Source organism: Tachypleus tridentatus, chromosome 9, assembly GCF_004210375.1.
Source record: "Tachypleus tridentatus isolate NWPU-2018 chromosome 9, ASM421037v1, whole genome shotgun sequence".
NCBI lineage: Eukaryota > Metazoa > Arthropoda > Merostomata > Xiphosura > Limulidae > Tachypleus > Tachypleus tridentatus.
The window spans coordinates 83814304-83834597 of NC_134833.1; the positions used below are offsets into that span (position 1 = coordinate 83814304).

General features: G+C 35.6%; 1 protein-coding gene across 5 annotated transcripts in view; it reads left to right on the plus strand.

The window, feature by feature from the left end:
* Positions 1-778: 778 nt before the first annotated feature.
* LOC143225644 (exopolyphosphatase PRUNE1-like) overlaps positions 779-20294 on the plus strand; it is a 42981-nt gene continuing 23465 nt past the window's right edge. For 4 of the 5 annotated variants that reach the window (XR_013013972.1, XR_013013971.1, XR_013013973.1 and 1 more), the window contains exons 1-4: positions 780-1259; positions 4927-5031; positions 7288-7434; positions 19084-19220. Coding sequence is in view for 2 of the 5 variants with exons in the window: in XM_076455434.1 (XP_076311549.1) it covers positions 1224-1259; positions 4927-5031; positions 7288-7434; positions 19084-19220 (425 nt within the window). In the remaining 3 variants the exon portion in view is untranslated. Of the gene's footprint in view, positions 1260-4926; positions 5032-7287; positions 7435-19083; positions 19221-20294 lie in introns of all 5 variants that reach the window. The other variant, XM_076455435.1, reaches the window with a different exon arrangement.

Consider the following 20294-nt stretch of genomic DNA (forward strand, 5'->3'; position numbering starts at 1 on the left):
AGAAAAACACACATTGAAGAAAATTGTATATATAACTTTAAACGATGTGAAAATTTATTTGTTCAAGGTATGCCATTGGTAAAATCTGCGAAGTGAAAGAAGTAGTCCAATGCTAATAATGGAATTAAATGATCAGGTAATCAATGCCATACCCACCTGGATAATGGTTTGTTTTGAATTTCGCACAAAATTACATGAGGGCTATCTGCGCTAGCCACACTTCATTTCGCAGTGTAAGACTAGAGGAAAGACAGCTAGTCATCACTACCAACCATCAACTCTTGGACTATTCTTTTGCCAACGAATAGTGGGATTGACCGAAACATTATAACGCCCCATTGCTGATGTTTGGTGTGACGGTGATTCGACTTCGCGACCCTCTGATTACGAGTCGAGCACCTTAACCATCTGGCCAGGCCGGAATTCTCAGCTGGATATATATAATTGAGTGGATTTGTTAAAGAAGAATTATTATGATGAAGACCATCAGGTATAAGAGGCATCAAAGAAGCAAATAATTATTCTGCTGATTAAAGTGTAAAATTTGAGTGAAAATGAAATAATTCACGAATGATGCTAAAGCCTAATATATACTAAAATCAAATTCTGCAAATTTTTAAATACTGTTATAAACAGAAATAAATATGTTTACTTGTGATTTCTCCTTTTTTATCACAAAGGTGAGAAGATATTGTGATTATGAAAACAACTATGAAATAGTGCTGCTTAGTAATATGTATACGTACACACACATACACACTTTTTTGTTGCCGATAGTGGTCGCAATATTGTACGAAAATTTAAGGAAATTACGTTATCACAACTGTGAATTCTGGTGGAATTTTGCTACTTTAAAAACTTATTTATATTGAAATATATACTACTGTTGTTATTTTGCACGATCCTTTTGTATGTGTATTTTATTTTCAAGGCGATTAGGTGAAAAGAGTTGATATTGAATAGATGGTGATACGGAAGGTTACGAGGTTGCTTTGATCATTCCGGGTAACCAACCTGTCGGTAGGACAAGGAGTAATAGTAATATTACATTTTATACATAACGATATACGTAACATACGCACACAGAATAGAAAAGGCGTATGACGAAGTTAATATTTTATTGCATGTGAATCAGAATATTGTAATATGACTGACGAAATCAGAGACAGTTTCTATTAACACGGTGATATAATAAAATAATCGAGTAAACAATTATTAAAAATATGGAGTCGTTTCTACGGAGTTGTAAGAATTCTTTGGTAAGTTTGCTTCAATTTTTTGTTCGCTGTTACTTTAAACATTAATACGATATTGTTGCTACATTGGATTTAAAATTATGAGAAACTTTCAAACAAACGAAATCATAAAGTGGTAAGTCTAAACGTAAACTTTATTAATACTTATAGTAATATTATAAGTTGTATTACATCTAGGTTAAACTTCAACAACTTTGAGTAGACATTTAAAATTAAACTTTTTTAAAGTGATGCTGATGTAATACTAACAGTTATGCATATTATTTTATAATTTAAGCATATTATACTGAACTTTCCAGTGTAGCCTGCTGATAATGTAATTTGACTATAGACTATAGTATTACAGTCCTCTTGAGTGCTACTAAGTACTGTTTGTCTACATATTAATTATTACATAACAAGGCTTAAGCCTTATGTAATATGTATGTGTGTCGTATTTCAAAACTATTTCGATGTTTTGTGAGGTAGATACACTGCGACGAACCAGTTACAACTTGTAAGTGGTACAGCACTAAGCTATTTTTAACTTAGGTCACTACACACTTTAGTACCTTTACCTGGCATAAGTATTACGTAAACACATAAATCTTAAGTTATTAATATTAGTGTTATTCTAACTTTTAAATTATGGGTAATTTTATGAATATGGCATTAGGATGAAATTAGAACTTTTTAGAAAATTCACCTTTTAAATTCAATTTTAGTTTTTCCTTTGTGAACAGACTATTTCCAGAAATCATGTTTGTCTAAAACTCTTTTGATCAATTTTCATGATTAACACTACCAATCAGTTTTCATTTTTAAAATTGTAGTATTACATGTAAGTATTTTGTAAATTTTTGAATAAAATAATGTGTAAGTATAAAATAAAGTTAATTGAAAATCATAATATGTTTACCTATTTATTTAATAAAAGCATTTCCTGAGACAGTTGGAAATGTGAAAGAATAATGCTGAAAAAAGAAAATTCTTTTGTTAGTAAGTAGTTGTTATTATGGATGAAAACTACATTAACTATCACTTATTAAACAGAAATTATAACAAAATTTCATTAAAATTAATGGTCTATAACATAAATGCTTATTTAACAGCAGGAGCTAGGTGTGTGTAATTTAATATGTTGTTCTTAGCAAGAATGGCCTATGGATCTTTGCATAAGTCTATTTCTGTTTTATGTTATGTTCTGGTCCTGTTTGTCATACAGAAGATATTACTGTATTTCTCTTTGGTTCATTTAGTGCAGTCTGGGTGACATTGTTTTCTACAGATTCTTTGGTATTCTCACTTCTAAAAATTAATGAAAATGAATTTTTGTCAGTATTTTACTTGAAATTGGCCAGAAGTGGAAAGAGACAACATGGAAATCTTTGTATGGGAAATGCCATTTTCAAGCTGTTGCACAGCTGTTTAAACCTGATCAACTCTTGTATACAAGTTGACAACAGAGGGCGATTTTGTTTTTTCTATCCAAAACTAATTGGTTGGAAATCAAAATGTAATTAATTAAAAAATAATAGGTAAAAGGTTACAAAAGAATAAATATTGATAAGGTTATGTGTTTAGAATTTTGTTGAGTAATCAAAACTGTGTATGTACATGAATGCACACACAAAGAAAATGAAAGGTTGTACAGATTTGTTCATGAAAATCCTAGGTGATAAAAGGTCATTCAGCCCATCAAAATCACTTAACAAAGAAACCAGCTTAATATGAAGATAACTAAACATATTCAAAACTATGCAACCAACACTTAATGGAATTAAAACTACTAGCATACACATGGTAAATCATTGCACACTTATACAAGTTAACTCTGAAAGGAAAAACATTTTGTTTAACAATGTAATCTGTGTGGACTTCCTCAGCTTATAACTATTTCCTATAATTATGATTTTAACTCCAACCTTATTCATCTACAAGTTTGACAAATGTCTTATGATTTCAAATAATTAAATAAGATTTCTTCTAATTCTTTTTCCATTCCAAAGAAAATAAATTCAAATGTTTGAAGTTTTCACCATAGCTGAAATTTTAAAAACCAACAATCTCTTTCAATGACTTCTCTCTTTTTCTTTTCTTTTCAATGAAGTCAGTATATTTTCTATTACTTTCATATAATAAGAGGACTAGCAATAAACACCATACTTCAGATGAGATATTACCAAAGTTGTGTACAATGTGATGACCTCCATGTTCGTGAATTAAAGAAAATTTTTAAGTAGGTTCCATATTTGTTATTTTTATTAGTTCCAAACATTCAACTTAAGGCTTAAGGTTTTATTATTTATCAAACAGATATCTTCCTCTCGCCACAGCACAAATAATATTTTTCCCATGTAAAAGATAAGTTATTTCCAAATTTTCATTGTCTAAAATCATCATTTCAAACATCTTACCTTTAAGCAACTACACAGTCAGGTCAGTGATAATAAACTGTGATTGACCAATAAAAAAGCTAGCCATTACTTGTGTTTCTTACTTACAAATGGCTAAGTTTCGGTAAAGTTACTGAATTTTATTTTACATTTTGTCAGATCATAGTAGTTTACAGCTTGTGTACATTTTTTATCACTAGTGAGTAGATAACCTTTTACATTAATATGTAATTATTAGAGTCGTTTTATAACTTGAGACTTACACAGTTGTTATAAATAACATATAAATATCAACTGCATTTTCTACAGATTAAACAAAATTTCTTTTGAGGGAACAAGCTAGTTTTTAGAATGTTATACATCTATAGTAAAGTGTGTATCTAAAAGAACAACATTCAGCCTGTCAAGGCTATGTTTCACCCACTAAAAATAAGCAAGTAAAATTAAATCAAATATGAACCTTCATATCCATATCTCTATCAAATAAAAAACAACATATTTCCAAGTTATAATTTCACTTGAAAAACAATTTTGTGAGGAAAAGGGCTGCATATTAGCTTTTAAAACTTAACCAATTACCTTTCTAAAGATTGAAAATATTATTGAATTTTTAAGCAGTTGAATTTATGCATTGTCACAAGATGCTATAATGTATGCAGTCAGAAAATTAAATTTCTAATGGATGATACTTGAACTATGGAATAATTGGATTCATTTAAAGTTGTGTGAGGTTTAGCTGTGAAATAAGTGAGATTTTCAAATTGATTGCTTGTCAGGCATGTTAATCACTAAAATTAAAACTAACTATGGGCAAAGCACAGATAGCCCAAAGTGTAACTTTATGCTTATGAACAGCCAAACATAATGACAATATTTTGTTTACTTTTATAGCTGGAATAATGAAAAATAGTAGTAATTGGAAAGTCTATTTTGATTAATTACTTATTTTCATGACAATAATCAGTTTAATTGTGATTTAAAGAACTAATCAGTTGGAATAATTGAAACTAGTAATAACTGGAAACAATGATTCTTTTATGTAACACCAATAAATTTTCAAAGATAATTAATTTTATCATGTTCTAATGTGAATATGTGTATGCCTTTAGTAAGCCCATGATTGTAGTACTAAGATAAAGTATAGATTTACATTTGTTATTGAAAACAATTAAATGTTTACAAGGTTGTTTATTTTTTGAATAATTTATTTTCAGAAAATAATTATTTTTTAAATGTTTCAACTATCTGTTGTTTTCTTATATATGAACACATGCAAGTAACTTTTTTTTTAATAGATCCATTTACCTCAGTTCACAGAAGTTCATGTTGTATTAGGTAATGAGTCAGTTGACCTAGACTCAACTATAGCCACACTTGTCACAGCATTGTTTCTTTATCAGGTAAGGGTTACTTCACAAGTATCTTATTGTATCATATCATTTATTTGTCTCTCAGGCTGTATTATAAGCTTTTTAATCCTGTTTCTATAGCTAACAATAATATTTCTATTTCATGGAAAATATGGTTTCCATTTTCCATCTCACTAATATGCTCAAGGATCCAGTGCAACTTATAATCAGTGAGGGGGGTGGTGATTAGTGGAATTTACAAGCCAGTTAATCATTAGATTCATTAATCAATTATGTTAAACTGATAGTTATTCTTGCAAGAGATCTAAATGTACTGTCTTCAGTTTGTTTTTTAAAGTGTTTTTTTTTACTACCTTCATTTATTATGATTGGCATCTTCAGATACAACTTATTAGTAAGCCTTCCCTTTAGTTCTGAACTGTTGAATGTGAAAATGTATCGTATATGCAGCATAGTAGTAGTAGGACCTGTAACAAACTGTCTTTTGCTCTCTAAAATTTTTGTGAGACTATTGAAATTAATTGAATGAATTCTTTGTTAAAAAAATAATTGTTGTTACATTTTCATGTGGTAGTAAAGATTCACGCCCCAGTGTGTTATAGATAATGTATAATCCAGTGAAAAATTTACACTGTTCCTAGAAAATGGACAGTATAATATTTAACTTTTGGTAAGAAAACTTTGGTAAGAAAACTTTGGTAAGATGACCTTTTTGCAGAGAAATAATTGATGTTAAAATCCTGATAATATTAAAAAAAACGTTTAAATGCAGACAGTTTAATTCTATCAGTATGAAAAACTTTATAAGCATAAAAATCATTATAATGTTTTTAGTGAGACGTTGATATGAAAGAAACTGTAAAAATGCACATGCATGCTGAGAAATCATTAAATCATATAACATAAAGACAATGTTTAAATGGCGTATGATTACATAGAGATATTTGTGTTCCATTTTTAGCACTTCCTATCTAGCTGACCTTGCATGGCCTAATGGTTAGGGCATTTGATTTGCAATCTGTGGGTTGCTGTTTGAAATCCCTTTCTGAACATGTTCTCACTTTTGGCCATGCAGGTATTATAATGTAAAATCACACTTTTCATTTTAAAAAGAGTGGCTTAAAAGTTGGCATAGAGTAGTTTTAGCAAATTAGACATACCTTTAGCTAGAGCTAGTCTTTATGAGGAATTCTGTTAATGTAAATATCGTTGAACTGTTATTAGTCAGTATCTATTAAAGTTTAAAAAAAACAAGTGATTTGTTCAACAAGTAATGTTGTTTTTGAACAAATAATGGATATTAACCTATTAATGTTTTTGCATTAAAGCAATCTTAGTTTAGGTAGAAGTTGTTACATGTGTAGCTTGTAACAATTAAACAATAATTAATATGAATTTGTTATCATAGCAAGCTATCCACTCAGAAATAATCCAAAAAAATTATAACATATAAGAACAAAGGGCTTGCTGGTCCATCTAAACTCTCATTCACTATTTAAAAATATCTAAAACCTAGCACTTATCATTTAAATAGTAGTTAAGCCTTTCCTGGAATTTACTATTTCAACCTGATAATGAGTATACCAAATTAAATATCACGTATAAAGATTGTAATGCATTATTTCATCAGTTGAGAACCTTTGCTGTTGACAATAATTCTGGTGTAAGCCCAATAATATCTCATGAGGTTCAGTCAGTCAAGGAGATCTTGGTTATTCCTAGATCCATATAGGTTTAGAATACAGAAAGCAATATCTATAACAAAAGTTCACTTAAGCAAAAAATTAAACATTTGATATATTAAACATTAAAACCAATAATGTTAATAATAGTAAAAATAGAGAAATAATAGAGTATTCCTTACTTACGGAACAATTAAAGACACACTATTGGTTGATCGAAAGAAGATATACACACCAGGCATCATTTGTGAGGTTTAAAGAGTTAGGCACTTAATGAAGTTTAATTATTATCATATAAGATTTGGATAATTGGAATAATCAAAAATAGTTATTATTGAAAACACTGATTTTTATCAGTTGCTTATTTCTATGAGAACTGATACTGAGTGATAAAGCTAAACAAACTTGAGTTAACTATATTAAACTGTAATGGCATTATTTTAATTACTTGAATAGTGAAAAATAGAAATAATGTTCATTGCATTGTTTGCAATATCAAAAATATGTCTATGTATGTGCATATTTTAATTGTAAGAGATAATAATTAAAGTACTTTTTTTTTACAACAAAAACATTATTTTATGTATCTGATACATATCTGTAGGGTAGATCAGGACTGAACCATGGTGTGTTGCCAGTACTTAATGTTTTGAGGAAAGATTTCCATCTTCGAACAGAAGTTAATTTCTTTCTAAAGGATGCTAATATTTCACCTGATCTCTTGATATTCAAGGATGAAATAGATTTAGAAGTAAGTGGTACTTTGTACATTTATTATACACAAACCTCTGTCTTTTATGCTTCACATTGTTCAGTATTTTCAAGTGTGTATATTTTAACATTTTTATGTCCTGATGTAAGCTCAACTTGGTCAAAACCATTTGATTAAGAATCTTTAAATCTGTTTATGGTTGTAAAATAAATATAATTCAGGTTGTAGTTGTTACAAACTGTTTTTGTTTGAACGGGGGAAGAAGTAAAATGTCCACATTTGTTCAGTTTTTTTATGTACATGTATGCAGTAATTTGACGTTACAAAATCCAGATTGTACTAATGATTGTTTTTAATGTGTACGTGTATTTATCAACATTTTTGATAGGATCTTATCATTCTTGTCAGGTTGCATTCTGGCCTGCATGCTATGATGAAATATACCTTAAATAGCTTTGTACCAAAATTGTGAGTGCTTTGCTTTTCTCTTCTTGCAACTTTATTGTTTTAAAAACTGTATAATTTTAATTTTTAATATATTTCTAAAATATTTAATTTACTTTAAAATTCTTTAGTAACATTTTGTTAAGTAAATATTGCCAGGTTTTAACTTCACAAATTTGTACTTTGGAAGTCGACAGATGTCAAATAAAGACAATAAAGAAAAAAGATGTGGTCGTAAACAGAAGGATTCTCCACCCAAGTTGCCTACTCCAAAATAAAAATCGTCACTTTGATACAATGGAACTGTCAAGGTTTACGTTCTAATCTGGATGACATCAAAGCACTGATTGCTTCCTACCATCCTGTATGTGTTTCCTTACAGGAAACATTTCTGAAACCTGCTGACACAGTCATCTTTAGGCAGTTTTCTTTGTACAGAAATGACAGACTGTGTGATGGGCGAGTGCATGGAGGGGTGGCACTGTTGATTATCAGCATGTGTCCACCCTGTCATTGCCACTCGACACACCCTTAGAGGCCATAGCTATCCATGTTTCCTTGGGTCATACTATTACTGTGTGTTCTCCCTACCTGTCACCTGGAGAGACCTATGATCAATCAGACCTTGATGCTCTCTTTGAACAGTTGTCATCTGCCTTTTTAATCCTGGGGGACTTTAATGGACATCATCCCCTCTGGGGAAGTGCTGATATTGATAGGAGGGGTCACTCTGTATAGCGTATATTCTCTGATCACAACCTTTCTCTTTTCAGTAGTGGTTCTAATACTTATTTTTATATGCCTAGTCTGTCCGTTACTGCTATTGATCTCTCAATTTGCTCCCCTTCACACTTCTCCCACATTTCATGGAGGGACCCTTCAGTGTGGATTCTTGTACGTGGTACAGGGAAGGTTCTGTTCTGTCTGGTTACATTCTCTGGGATCTAAACATCCACCCACATGTTTGCCGTGCGTGGTGACCGTGAAGGGGAGGAGAGGATCCTGGTGGTTGAGGGGTCCAACCCTAACACACCACTTTGGCCTTGAATTTCTGTAGATGGGTGGTCTTTGGTTGGCCCCCCTTGGGTCAATCGGCTGGTCCACTTGGGCTAGAGTCAACCAAGTAGCAGTGTTGGAAGTTCTTAACGGGTGTTGTGGACATTGTGCCTGATGCTGCTGTTTGGGTATAGTGCTCACGAAACACTGGCGTTGCTGCATTGTCCTTTCATGACATTGTAGTGCGTCCCCTCGTAGGGCTCCATGGTGGGTGAGATCAGTGGGTACCGAAATTTTTCTTTTTTCCTATGGATCCTCCTTCAAAAAATTTAAATAAAATAGTGAAAAAACAGTCAATAGGTAAGTGACCATGTCTTGAAGACTCTGAGCAGCAATCTTCAACATCTGTAACACAGGTACCACATTTTCTTATATTACATTCTCTTTCAGAAAAACCTTTAGGGCAATTATCCCCTTTTTTATTCATAAGGGACTAGAGGGTCTTGCTGGCTCTCCAAAGTCAGTAAAGAAGCTTCAATCTGGAGACATATAAGTTGAAACATCCACAACTCACCACAGTGAACTCCTCTTGAATTCAAAGGCAATTGGGGATATACCTATTGAGGTTACACCCCATGCTACCTTGAATTCTTCACGAGGAGTTATTGTTGAAAGGGATTTGAAGAACGTTCCCGAGTCAGAGATTCTCGCTGGTCTCTCCACTCAAGGAGTTTCTGCAGTGAGGCACATCTCCACTCGCAAAGATGGAATTACACTGCCAACAAATACCCTCGTTTTAGCATTTACTTCACCACGTGCACCTGCCACCATCAAGGCAGGTTATCTCATTTGCAGGGTTCGTCATACATACCAAACCCTCTTGATGTTTCCAATGTCAGAGATTCGCCACTCAAAGACATCCTGTCGTGGTTCCCTGACATGTGCTCGTTGTGGAGGCAAGGACCACGATGCCTATGACTGTGACATGAACCCACATTGCGTAAACTGCAATGGTTCTCACCCTCTTACTTTCATTCTTGCCCAAAATGGTTGGAGGAAAAGAGGTGCAGCTTGAAAACGACACATAACATTAGTTATCCTGAGGCTCGAAATTGTTGTCCACAACTCCATCTCGGACATATGCTGCTGCACTTCATTCCACAACTACAGTGGGAGTGCAGACAGATCTCTCTGTGCCTCCAAGAGAATCGTTTTCAAAACAAATGAAAAGCCTTTTGACCTCCGTGGTTAAAAAGGTTGATGAATCGACTTCCACACCTATCTCTGTTCCTCCCATACCTTCCAACAAACCTCAAGAGCCACGTCCTTCAGTTTCAAATACAGGCATTTCTTCTGATACATCTTTTTCTCCCACCACAAGAGACAAAACAATTATTCGTTCGCATCCTCAGTCACTGGATTCCCCTTCCAATAACAAAAACCTGCCCACCCAACACAGAGCAGGATCCATGGAGGTTGATAGACCTCCTCCGACTAAAGACAGTAAAGAAAAAAGACGTGGTCGTAAACCGAAGGGTTCTCCAGCCACTTCACCTACCCGTTCTTAAAAATGGCCACCTGGATACAATGGAACTGTCGAGGTTTACGTTCTAATCTGGATGATATCAAAACGCTGATTGCTTCCTACCATCCTGTTTGTCTTTCTTTACAAGAAACATTTCTCAAAACTGCTGATACTGTCTCCATTCGGCAGTTTTCTCTGTACAGAAATGACAGGTTGTGTGATGGTCGAGTACATGGAGGGGTGGCACTGTTGGTTGATCAACACGTGCCCACCCTGTCTTTGTCACTCAACACACCCTGGAGGCTGTAGCCATCCGTGTTTCCTTGGGTCATACCATCACTGTTTGTTCTCTGTACCTGTCCCTGAGAGACATACGATCAATCAGATCTTAATGCTCGTTAAACAGTTGCCATCTCCATTTCTAATCCTAGGGATTTTAATGGACATCATCCCCTCTGGGGAAGTGCTATTATTGATGGGAGGGGCCGATCTGTAGAGCGGATGCTCTCTGATCACAATCTTTCCCTTTTCAATACTGGTTCTTCCACTTACTTTCATGCACCTAGTCAGTCCTTACCGCTATTGATCTCTCAGTTTGCTCCCCTTCATTATTCTCCCATTTTCATGGAGGGTTGACAGTAATCCACCAGGCAGTGATCATTTTCCGATCCTTTTGAGAGAGACTGGCCGTGGTCGATGCCACCCTACCCGCGTGCCCTGATGGAAGCTGGATCAGGCAGACTGGTCCACTTTCACTGCTCTCGCAGAACTTGATCCTGCCATCATAAATCAGCCATCAATAGAAGACTGTGTAGCAGCGGTAACTGAATGTATTACATATGCAGCTGCTCAGTGTATTCCTAAAACCTCGACACGTTTTCCACCATATCCTCGTTCGTGGTGGAATCCTGCTTGCCACTTAGCACGGAAGGCTCTAAAGCGGGCCTAGGATACTTTTCGTAGATATCTCACACTTTCGAACCGCATCGCTTTCCAACAGGCCCGTGCACATGCTACGTGGGTAAGACGTCAAAGTCAGAAGGAATCTTGGATTAAGTTCACAACTAGCATATCTTCTACCACCAGTTCCAAGGTCATATGGGACAGGATTCGAAAGGTCAGTGGGAACTACAATTCTGTCTCCCTCTTGATCTTACTCTCTGATGGTCAGAAGGTGGCTGATGTCCGGAGCATCGGCCGGATGCTTTCACAAAATGAAAGCTTTTGCCAGGTATTTAGCACTTCTGCTTGCTCCTCCACCTTCTTGGCCATCAAGACTCAGGCAGAGCGTTCATCTCTTTCCTTTCGAACTGACTGTCTCTTTGATTATAATTGTCCATTTACACTGGTGGAACTGAAAATGGCCCTTCATTGGTCTGGCAGTACATCTGTTGGACCTGATGATGTACACTATAACATGCTGCACCATCTATCTCCTGCTTCTCTTGATGTCCTTCTAATTGTCTTTAACTGGATCTGGCAGGAGAATGTGTTTCCTGATGCCTGGCGCCAGGCTATTATTTTACCTTTCTCTTAGCCAGGGAAAGATCCCAAGATTCCTTCAAACTACCGTCCAATTGCTTTGACGAGCTGTCTCTGTAAGACCTTAGAAAGGATGGTTAATGCTCGTTTTGTTTGGTTCCTCGAATCAAACAACCTCCTCTCGCCCACCCAGTGTGCATTCCAATGACAGCACTCCACCACAGACCACCTAATTAGACTTGAAACATCAATCAGAGAAGCCTTTCTTAAATGCCAACATCTTGTATCAATATTCTTTGACATTGAGAAGGCTTATGACACAACATGGAGGTATGGCATTTTGCGAGACCTCCATACATATGGGTTACGTGGCCATTTACCCATGTTTATTAAATATTTTTTAATGGACAGGAGATTCCAAGTTCGTGTGGGTTTGACACTTTCCTATTCTTTTGTACAGGAACTTGGAGTTCCTCAGGGCTGTGTTTTGAGTGTCACACTTTTCAGTATAAAGATAAATGCCATCACTGAACAACCCCTCTCACTATTGCGAATGGGCTGTATGTCGACGACTTTCACACCTCATGTCAGTCGTTGAACATGAGATATATTGAGCGGCAACTACAAACTGCCCTCAATTGTGTACTTAAGTGGACTATGGCGAATGGTTTTAATTTCTCTCTCTAAAACCGTTTGCATTCACTTTTGCCACCAACGGGGTATTCATCCTGATCCTGAACTTCATATCGGTGAAGTTATGCTGCCAGTGGTCCCTGAGACCAAGTTCTTGGGGCTTATCTTTGATCATAAGCTGACCTTTATGCCACACTTTAAGCAGCTACGGGTCAAATGCACAAGAGCACTGAACATCCTCTGTGTCCTCTCTACTACCAGTTGTGGAGCAGATCGATGTTCTATGTTAAAGGTATATCGTGCTTTTTTTCAATCAAAACTGGACTATGGATCAATGGTCTATGGCTCTGCCAGACCCTCGGTCTTAAAGATGCAAGACTCCATTCATCACCAAGGACTTCGACTCTGCACTGGGGCTTTCCGCACCTCTCCAGTTCAAAGCTTATACGTTGAATCTCATGAACCTTCTCTGCATCTTTGCCGTTTGCAACTATCTTCACTATATTCTTCAAAACTTCGTTCCTTACCAAAGCATCCACCTGGGGATGTGTTTTCCTTCCTCGGTAGGCTGTACTTTTTCAGAACAGATGATCTGCCATTGCTCCGTTTGGCCTTCGCATCCAGGCCCAATTGGATGACTTGGATCTGTCCTTGGATAACATTGCAGATTCCACAGGTCAGCCCATCCCACCATGGCTTATTACAGCCTCCAAATGTGACATTTCTTTCAGTCATCTGAAAAAGGTAGATACTCCAGATTGGAAGTACTGTCATATATTTAATGAACATCTTTCAAACAATCATTCCATTCCCATTTATACCGATAGTTCGAAATCAGGTAATTCAGTGGGCTCTGCTATGGTTTGCTGCGGTTCGGTGGTTGCATGCAGAATCCCCTCTGCAGCTTCTGTGTTCACTGCTGAACTGTATGCCATATCTCTTGCCCTGGATCATATTGAAGCTGAGCAGTACTCCGACTGCACTATTTATACTGACTCGCTTAGTTCTATACTGGCCCTGGAATCGCTACATGTTGGCTCACACCCTGTTCTCGCTGATATCCAAAACTTACTGGCCCATTTCTCATTAACTGCTACTTCTATCCAGTTTTTCTGGATACCAGGCCATGTTGGTATCCGCAGGAACGAGCTTGCAGACATGGCAGCTAAATAGGTCTGCTTTGGCACTAACACCACTGTACCTATTCCGTACATGGACTATGGTCTTGTATTCAAGGCTCGGCTCCGTGCCAGCTGGCAGTCCACTTGGAGTGAGCAACGCGACAACAAGCTTTTTCAAATAAAACCCTATATTGGGCTTTGGCCATCTAGCTTCTGTAAGGTTCAGAAGGAGGAAGTTGTTCTAACTAGACGCATTGGTCATAGTTTTTTAAATCATTGTTTTCTTTTATCTGGAACTGATGCATCAGTGTGTAGTTTGTGTAACACTCAAATCACTATCAGCCACATTTTATTTTCTTGCCATCTTTCACGATTCTCAACGACGGCAATATTTTAAACATGTTTTTTCTCAGGGTTTATCTGTAACATTGGACAGTGTTATTGGTGATGGTGACTCTGTCCACCTTGATAAAGTTTTTAGTTTTTTAATGGCCATTAATCTTTTTAATCTCATTTAAGTGTTGGATATTTATTCATTACACCTTTTAATTGTGGTTCCCTTTTCACAGTTTCATTCTCTCTAGTTCAATTTGACATTGAATAATGGCCAGAACATTAAATAACTCAACACCAGGACTGGAAAGGCCAACTTCAGGTGACTAACGCTGCTGTTTGAACTACCTGTTAGTCATCCTGGCGAGTTGTTATTTCTGTTTTGCTGCATGTCTTTTAAACTTTTATTATTTTACCCTTTGGTACTAGCCGTAATGACACATAACCCGGAACCAGGACTGAAAAGACCAACTTCAGGTGACTGATGGTGGTTCTGGTACTTGCTTGTTAGTCTTCCTGGCAGGTTATGATCATTACCATTCTGCTACAGGAAGTTTTTTACAATGTTATAGACTGGATGTCAACATTGGTTTTATGCAATTTTCTGTTTTAATTGCTGTTTTGTTTTTACCTTCATTTACTTTTTCAAATTTTACTACATTTACTTTACTTTTACCTTTTACTGGACATTTGGCTACTCATTATTACGATTTTGCTGTATGTCTTTTAAAACTTCTATTATTTTACATTTTGATAATGGTTGCTATGACACATAACCCAGAACCAGGACTGGAAAGACCAACTTCAGGTGACTGACGGTTGTTCTTGAACTTACCTGTTAGTCTTCCTGGCAGGTTATGATCATTACCATTTTGCTAGAGTAAGTACTTTACAACTTCTTTTACTCTGCTTTCTTTCTTAACATTGTAGACTAGGTGTCAACATTGGTTTTATACTTTTCTGTTTTTCAATGGTGTTTTGTTTTACTTTCATTTCCTTTTATGTATTTTACTACATTTACTTTATTTTTACCTTTTTCCCGGACGTTTGGCGCAGATAGCCTAGCTGCTTTGTGTCATAAAACACTAAATCAATCAATCAATCAATGCTCTCTAATGGCCAGGAAGTAGCTGATGCTCTAGGTAAAAGCTTTTGCCAAGTATCTAGTACTTCTGCTTCATTCTCCACCTTCTTAGCCATCAAGACTCGGACAGAATGATCACCTCTTTACTTTCGAGTTGATTATCTCTATGACTATAATCATTACTTTACACTGGTGGAACTCAAACTGGCCCTTCATTGGTCTGGCAGTACATTGGTTAGACCTGATGATGTACACAATGAAATGTTGTGCCATCTATCTCCTGCTTCTCTTGTTTTTCTTCTGATTGTTTTTAACTGGATCTGGCAGGAGAATGTTTTTCCAGATGCCTGGCACCAGGCTATTGTCCCACCTTTCTCTAAGCCTGGGAAGGATCCCAAGATTCCTTCAAACTACCGTCCAATTGGTTTGATGAGCTGTCTCTGTAAGACCTTAGAGAGGATAGTTAATACTCGTCTTGTTTGGTTCCTCGAATCAAACAACCTTCTCTCACCCACCCAGTGTGAGTTCCAATGACAGTACTCTACCATGGACCACTTGTTTGACTTGAAACGTTAATCGGAGAAACCTTTATCAAATGACAACATCTGGTATCAATATTCTTTAACATTGAGAAGGCTTATGATACAACATGGAGGTACGGCATTTTGCGAGACCTCCATATATATGGGTTACATGGTCATTTGGCTATTTTTTATTAACAATTTTTTAATGAACAGGCGATTCCAAGTTCGTGTGGATTCAACACTTTCCCATTCTTTTCTACAGGAACTTGGAGTCCCTCAAGGCTATGTTTTTTTTTGAGTGTCACACTTTTCAGTGTAAAGATTTATGCCATCACTGAACAACTCCCTCTTACTGTTGTAAATGGGGCTGTATGTAAATGACTTTCACGTCTCACGTCCGTTGTGAAATGTGAGATATATTGAGCTGCAACTACAGACTGCCCTCAATTGTTTACTGAAGTGCACCACAGCAAATGGTTTTAACTTCTCTCTCTCTCTAAAACTGTTTTCATGCACTTTTGTTGCCTATGGATTATCCACCCTGATCCTGAACTCTGTATTGGTGAAGTTTAACTGCCTGTGGTTCCTGAGATGAAGTTCTTGGGGCTTATCTTTGACCGTAAGCTGACCTTTATATCACACATCAAGCAGCTATGGGTCAAATGTACAAGAGCACTGAACATCCTTCATGTCCTCTCTTCCACCACTTGTGGAGTGGATTGATGTTCTATGCTGAAGTTATATCGTGTTCTTATTTGATCCAAACTAGACTATGGATTACTGGTCTATGGCCTTAAAGATGCTGGATTCCATTTATCATCAGAGGCTTTGGTTCTGCAACAGTGCTTTCTGCACTTCTCCAGTTCAGAGCATGTATACAGAGTCTCATGAACCTTCTTGCACCTCCACCATTTGCAACTGTCTTTACTATATGCTTGGAAACTTTGTTACTTAACAAAGGTTACTGTTCCAAGGTTTATCCATAACATTAGACAGTGTTATTGGCAATGGTAACACTGTCCATCTTAGAAACATTTTCAATTTTTTAAAGCCCATTGATTTTTTTGATGCTATTTAAGTATTTTAATTTATACACTAGACATTTTTTAATGTGATTCCCTTTTAAGAATTAAAGTACATCTGGTTTGATTTGAAATTAGAAAATATCTATAATGTCAAATAACTCGAAACCAGGACTGGAAAGGCCAACTTCAGGTGACTGACATTGATTTTTGAACTTACGTGTTAGTCTTCCTGGCGAGTTGTGATAATTACAATTATGCTACAGAAAGTCCTTTACCACTTGCATTTCTGTAGTTTTTCTCTTACTGCTGTAGACTAGATGTAAACATTGTATTTCATGCTATTTATATTTTTAATTCAAAAATTAAACTTTGTTTTGTTTTACATTATTTTCCTTTTATGAATTTTACTTTAATTTTAACTTTTACTGGATGTTTAGCACTGATAGCCTAGTTGCTTTGCACAATAAAACACCACACCAACCAACCAAATATCTCTTAACCAATAGTATCATGCCATGCTTATGTGATACATGTGACTCCCTCTACATTCTCAACTGAAACTTTACTTTTCAGCTGGCAGCATTTGAGTTCATATGTCTTCTTTTGGTGCTTATGCTTCCAGTGTGACAAACAAAGTGGTTCCTTTTGAGATTTTTTATTTATGCTAGTTCATTCTTCTTTATATATTTCTGCACTTAATAATTTGTATATGTTGTGTTGAGTGGGGAATTCTGAAGTTCATGTTACCATTTAGGGATCACAATTAAGACCAGTGTTTTTTTTTTTTTCAATCCTCAAATACAGGTGTTCCAACAATGGATCTCTTTCCTCCATGGTTTTACATGCTCAATGTGTTGATAGGGTGTTCCACAAGATTGCTTGAAGGTTAATTTCCTCAAGATAATTTGCTACATAGATATACCTGCTCTGGACTGTACTTCTTTTTGGACTACATAAGTAAGGCAGAAGAGGATTACTGCCCATCTTTGCCATGCTTCAAGTAAATAACGTGGTATGGTCTGTTTTCCAAATAAGGTTTTGTGGTCACTCATTGCACTGTTTCTGGTGATGACATTTCTTTACCATGTTCTCACCCTTTTTTCCTCACCACTTCTGTCTCCAAGCCACTTGAGTGATTGACCACAGATATTCTCCTGTATGTGTTCTACATTGACATTGTTAAAACCATTCAGTCAAGAGTAGAATGATGGTGTTCTGCTGAGGTAGGTGCAAAATGTCTTCCAGAGGTGTTGAGCCATTACTTTGCTGATCATCATGGCCCTTTGACATCATTTACACAAAACTGGAATTGAACCATCACCCTCACAGATGATGTTGCATCCTGCTAACATTTACAGAGCCACTGGAGTTGAGCTGCCACCTTCCTAGTTGATGTGGCCTAATGACACTATTTATACAACCTTGGAAGTTTAGCCATTGTCTTACTGGATGATGATGGCCTCCTGATACACTTTAAAAACATAAATATTGGAGTTGATTTGTTTCAGTTGAAGTTCACCCAATTTTTTGGGAAACCTCATTTTACCTTCCTATGGAAGTTGGTTCCCAACATAGAGATTTTTGAATTAGAGAGAAAACCAATCAACATGAGTCTTCACATAGGTTTGGGTTGTCTGTTCCCCCCAACCCCAATGTTCTGTCTGTGCCTTTGGTCACAGCAGTAGTACATGATATTTTTCTGCAGCTATACTTGACCATCCCTCATTTTCTTTCTATGGGGATATTATTGCCTTTGGATGGTGCTTGCCTGTGCAGTGGTTGAAAGTGTTGATTCCATGAGAGAGATATCTTTTCAATACCAGATGTCAATTTCCAGATCTATAGATTGGTAATGATCTTTGTGGCATATCCAGAAATCAGTGCAGATTTTAATCCCCAATTTTGGGTTTGAGGTGAAGATGGTATGATCCTCATTCTACAGTTGAGTAGTTGTCAGTACCCTGCAAGGAGGTTTTTGATGTAGCTGACTCACTGAGTATAGTCTACCCTGCTCCAGCCATTCTACACCTCATAATTTCTGCTTTTGTGTATTAGCTACGCTACACATGGGGCAAAATTCATGGGGTCACCCTCTTCTGATCTTCGGATTTGTATCTCTGATTGTTAGGGACTATCCTTTGGATGCTTTTGGAGGTACTTTTTTCATTCTCTCACACCAGTCCTTCTTTCTCAATGTGTGATTCTAGCTAATATTGGAGAGGACATAAGTACTGTATCATAAGTTATAATTTTCCTACACCAAAACTGTATTTTGAAGGTACTTATCTTCTTTCACACTTCCAACTTTTCCTCCCCACTTCTCCAGTTCTCATACTTTCTGCCAAACTTTGAAGTGAAGATTTGATAGAGGAGTGTAAAGAAAAGTTTGTATATAGTAGGCAGCACTGAACAAGAACAGCTAATCTTGTGAGTCAAGGTAAGTACCTATTGGAAATAAATTTTCCGTATAGGAAAATTGTAACACTTGTAAATTTTTTCTGTTTTGGATTGTGTTATATAGAAGCTCAAAAAAGACAACAAATTGATCTTGACGTTGGTGGATCACAACATTTTGACCCTTGAGCAGCAGCTGTTAGAAGATGCAGTTGTACGAGTCATAGATCATCACAAACCTGAGTCTGGGGACAGAGGAAAGAGGTTTGTTCTACATAAAATACTTTTGAAAAATAATTTTTTCTCATAATTAATACTTTTATGAAAATTAATTTCTGATATTTACTGTATATAAAATTTTTGTAATGTTTTAATGCTCATGGCTCACCATTCAGGTATTGAGTAAATACCTGAATATCAAATTTCTAAATTAATGTGAAAGAAATAATTCCAATATTTTAGCAGTTTTAACTAAAAAAATGTATTAACTTTGTATTTTGTATGTTTATTTAATATAATGTGCAAAAAAATTAAATTTTCATCTCTGAACAGCCTCGTCTACAAACAATGCAACTATCAATTTTTTTTTATTTTTCTGCTTATTTTAAAGCACAAGTTTTATCATTTGTAGGTAACAGAGTTATCCACATAATGTTCCTTCTTTTTCTGTGCTTTTATTATTACAGGCCACTATTCACACTTTTTTGTGATCTCACAACATATGAACCCAAGCTGAAATATGAAAATAGTTACAAGCAAAGTTTAAATGACGTTAGTTAGAACAAGGTGTACACTACTTATGTTAGTATAGAGTGAATAAAGTGATATGAGAAGTAATTTATGGCCTTATAGGAAAGTGACATGCTGATAAGAACAATGGATATAGAACAAATGATATAGAAGAGTTAGAAACAAATCATGGGCTTGGGAATTTTATAATAGTTTCTTTAGATGGCTTACTCATTAGCAACAATATTTTTGTGTTAAATGTCTTGAAAGCTACAAAAATAGTCTTCTATGACAAGACATTAATGTTTAGCTGATGTGAAAGGTGATAACAAAATATTTCTGTGACTGAAATCTTAATACATTTAATATGACTGTTAAGTTTATTGTATTAAAATGGCACACAAATATAAAAAAACAAAATATTAATTTTTATTAAATATCAGTCAATTTCTACCAATGATATTGTGAGCAAAAATATTAAATTATATTGTAGGTCACCATCTCACCAATAAATCTTTCTTTCAGCTTTTGTAGAGTGTTTTTATGGTTTATCAAAAATAATATTTAATAAAAATTAATGAGGTTTATATTTATGGAACATATGAAATT